At 47.8% G+C, this 2,068-nt stretch overlaps 1 protein-coding gene across 1 annotated transcript; it reads right to left on the minus strand.

The window, feature by feature from the left end:
* Positions 1-535: 535 nt before the first annotated feature.
* On the minus strand, positions 536-1,339 carry LOC147456980 (protein SLE1-like). The gene is made up of 2 exons (XM_086513488.1): positions 1,207-1,339; positions 536-1,073 (listed from the first exon to the last, which is right to left on the minus strand). The coding sequence occupies exons 1-2, from the start codon at positions 1,234-1,236 to the stop codon at positions 837-839; spliced, it is 267 nt and encodes an 88-aa protein (XP_086369614.1). The 5' UTR covers positions 1,237-1,339; the 3' UTR covers positions 536-836.
* Between the last annotated feature and the right edge of the window lie 729 nt (positions 1,340-2,068).

Consider the following 2,068-nt stretch of genomic DNA (forward strand, 5'->3'; position numbering starts at 1 on the left):
GTTTCTATTTTTGGCAGTGCAATCTTGGTGGATTGTTTTTGTGAAAGGAAGAGAGTCCTCTCGATTTGGTGTGGATCATTGTGCACAACATGCACATGGCATATGGCATTGTGCATTAGTACATGGAGACCTCATATGCTACGTTTCTAGGAGGATCATGGCTAGAGCAAACAAGAGCTCTCTTGATTTGATGTGGAACATTCTGCACAACATGAACATGAGAGATGATATCGTGCAATAGTACAAGATCATAATCGGGCTTCCTGGAGACATGAGTTCACATTATGCATATCCTATTTTCTAGGAGCATCATGGCTAGAGCAAGGCAAACAGTCCTCTCGATTTGATGTGGATCATTGTGCACGACATGCACATGAGAGATGGCATTGTGCAAGATCATAATCGTATGTCAAGTGCACAGCTAACAACTAGACTAAAATCATGTGTACATGGTGCAACTGAATTGCTATATAATTTTTTTGAACGGGCAAAACCATAAGATTTTATAGAGAGAGGAGAAGATTTAACAGCGTAGGAAAGAGGGGGGGGGATTAAGGTGTCGCATTTGGACTGCATAACCAAAATTAGGCTCATTTGAGCTGCATAACCAAAATTAGTGAGTCCTACATATTATTCCCTACGCAAGTTGAGCTGTACATCTATTGAGAGGAGAAGATTTAACAGCGTAGGAAAGAGGGGGGGGGATTAAGGTGTCGCATTTGGACTGCATAACCAAAATTAGGCTCATTTGAGCTGCATAACCAAAATTAGTGAGTCCTACATATTATTCCCTACGCAAGTTGAGCTGTACATCTATTTAGCAGCTATACAGCTGCTTATTTGGTCCTGAATTTGGACTCGTCGATATCCACGCCTTTGGCTTGGGCCGCTTCCCCGCCGGACATGTTGTCGGTGGCCAGGCCACCCTTGCGACCCATCTCCTGGTAGCCCTCCCGGCCCATCTGCTGGGCGCGTGCCTGGCCGCCCTTGCTCCCCATCTCCTGGTATCCCTCGTGGCCCAGCTGCTCCGCCCGCGCTTGCCCACCCTTGCGCCCTCCCTCCACGATGCGTTGCTACAAAAACACACATCAACCAAGCCTTCATTCACTCAATCACATAGCACAGGATGGAAACCAACTTGAGATGATCTCACATGCATTTGTACAGCTGCAACAAATCTCGTCTCATTCAGAAAAAGAGAGTTACCTGTGCCTCTTCAGAAAGAGCGTGCGACATCTTGACGATCGTGTCTTTCCGCGGATGAAAGTCTACTCAGCTACAGCTAGTGCTGGCGCTCCGTTCTCGGCGTTGTAGTGTGATAAGTATGTATTGTGTAGATGAGCTCTAGCCAATTCGACAATTGCAGAGGCGGGAAAGCCCTCCTTTTATAACACAAGCGAGCAAGCACGCAGCGCTGCGTCTGGTGGGCACGTGGAGCCTACCTAGTTTTACCAGCGTGAAGGTTGAAATGGCACGTCCCCACCTTGCTCATTTAACTCCTTCAGTAAACGTGTCCACAAGGCGAAGATTCAAGAATAAGAGTAGGGGGTACCAGCTGCGACAAATCATAAAATTAAACAATAGGCAAGTAGATTCTCTCTATTTTTTGGGGGCAGAGAGAGGACGTCTGAGCCACATCCTGCAAACAAGGGGGTGGGGGAGCCAGGGGGGCTGATGTAAAATGCCCTCCAGTTATGGCAGCCTACGGCCATGCCCCGAGAGTTACAATTCTCCAAGCTAGCCTCCTTGTAGTGCTGCCAAGGCTCTCAGCCCTTTGTACCATCTTGCGGCCAGAGGAGGGGCGTGAGGTGAAACCGGCGTCTGGCAAGGGAAGTGTCAGGGGCGACTGGCAGGGGAGGTGAGTGCATAGAAGGCTCATATTTTTGTTTAACCTGTGTGTTGCTCAGTGTAGCAAGATTGTGTGGAAGTTGGATCCGCTGGTGCGTGTTCAAATCCTACATACTCCTTTTAGAGGGTGAGAGAGATCTCATATGAAGCCTTCGGTGAAGGTATTTGTGGAGATTCGGCTGAATTAAAGAGTATGTCGTACACATTTCGAAAAATCTAT

The sequence above is a fragment of the Adiantum capillus-veneris genome, chromosome 5 (assembly GCF_014529385.1).
Source record: "Adiantum capillus-veneris isolate H3 chromosome 5, ASM1452938v2, whole genome shotgun sequence".
NCBI classification, from domain to species: domain Eukaryota; kingdom Viridiplantae; phylum Streptophyta; class Polypodiopsida; order Polypodiales; family Pteridaceae; genus Adiantum; species Adiantum capillus-veneris.

Coding starts and splice junctions, on each gene's coding strand:
- LOC147456980 (XM_086513488.1), bottom strand. CDS start 1,236: ATGTCGCACGCTCTTTCTGAAGAGGCACAG. Junction 1,074..1,206: donor CTCTTTCTGAAGAGGCACAG/GTAACTCTCTTT, acceptor GTGTTTTTGTAG/CAACGCATCGTGGAGGGAGG.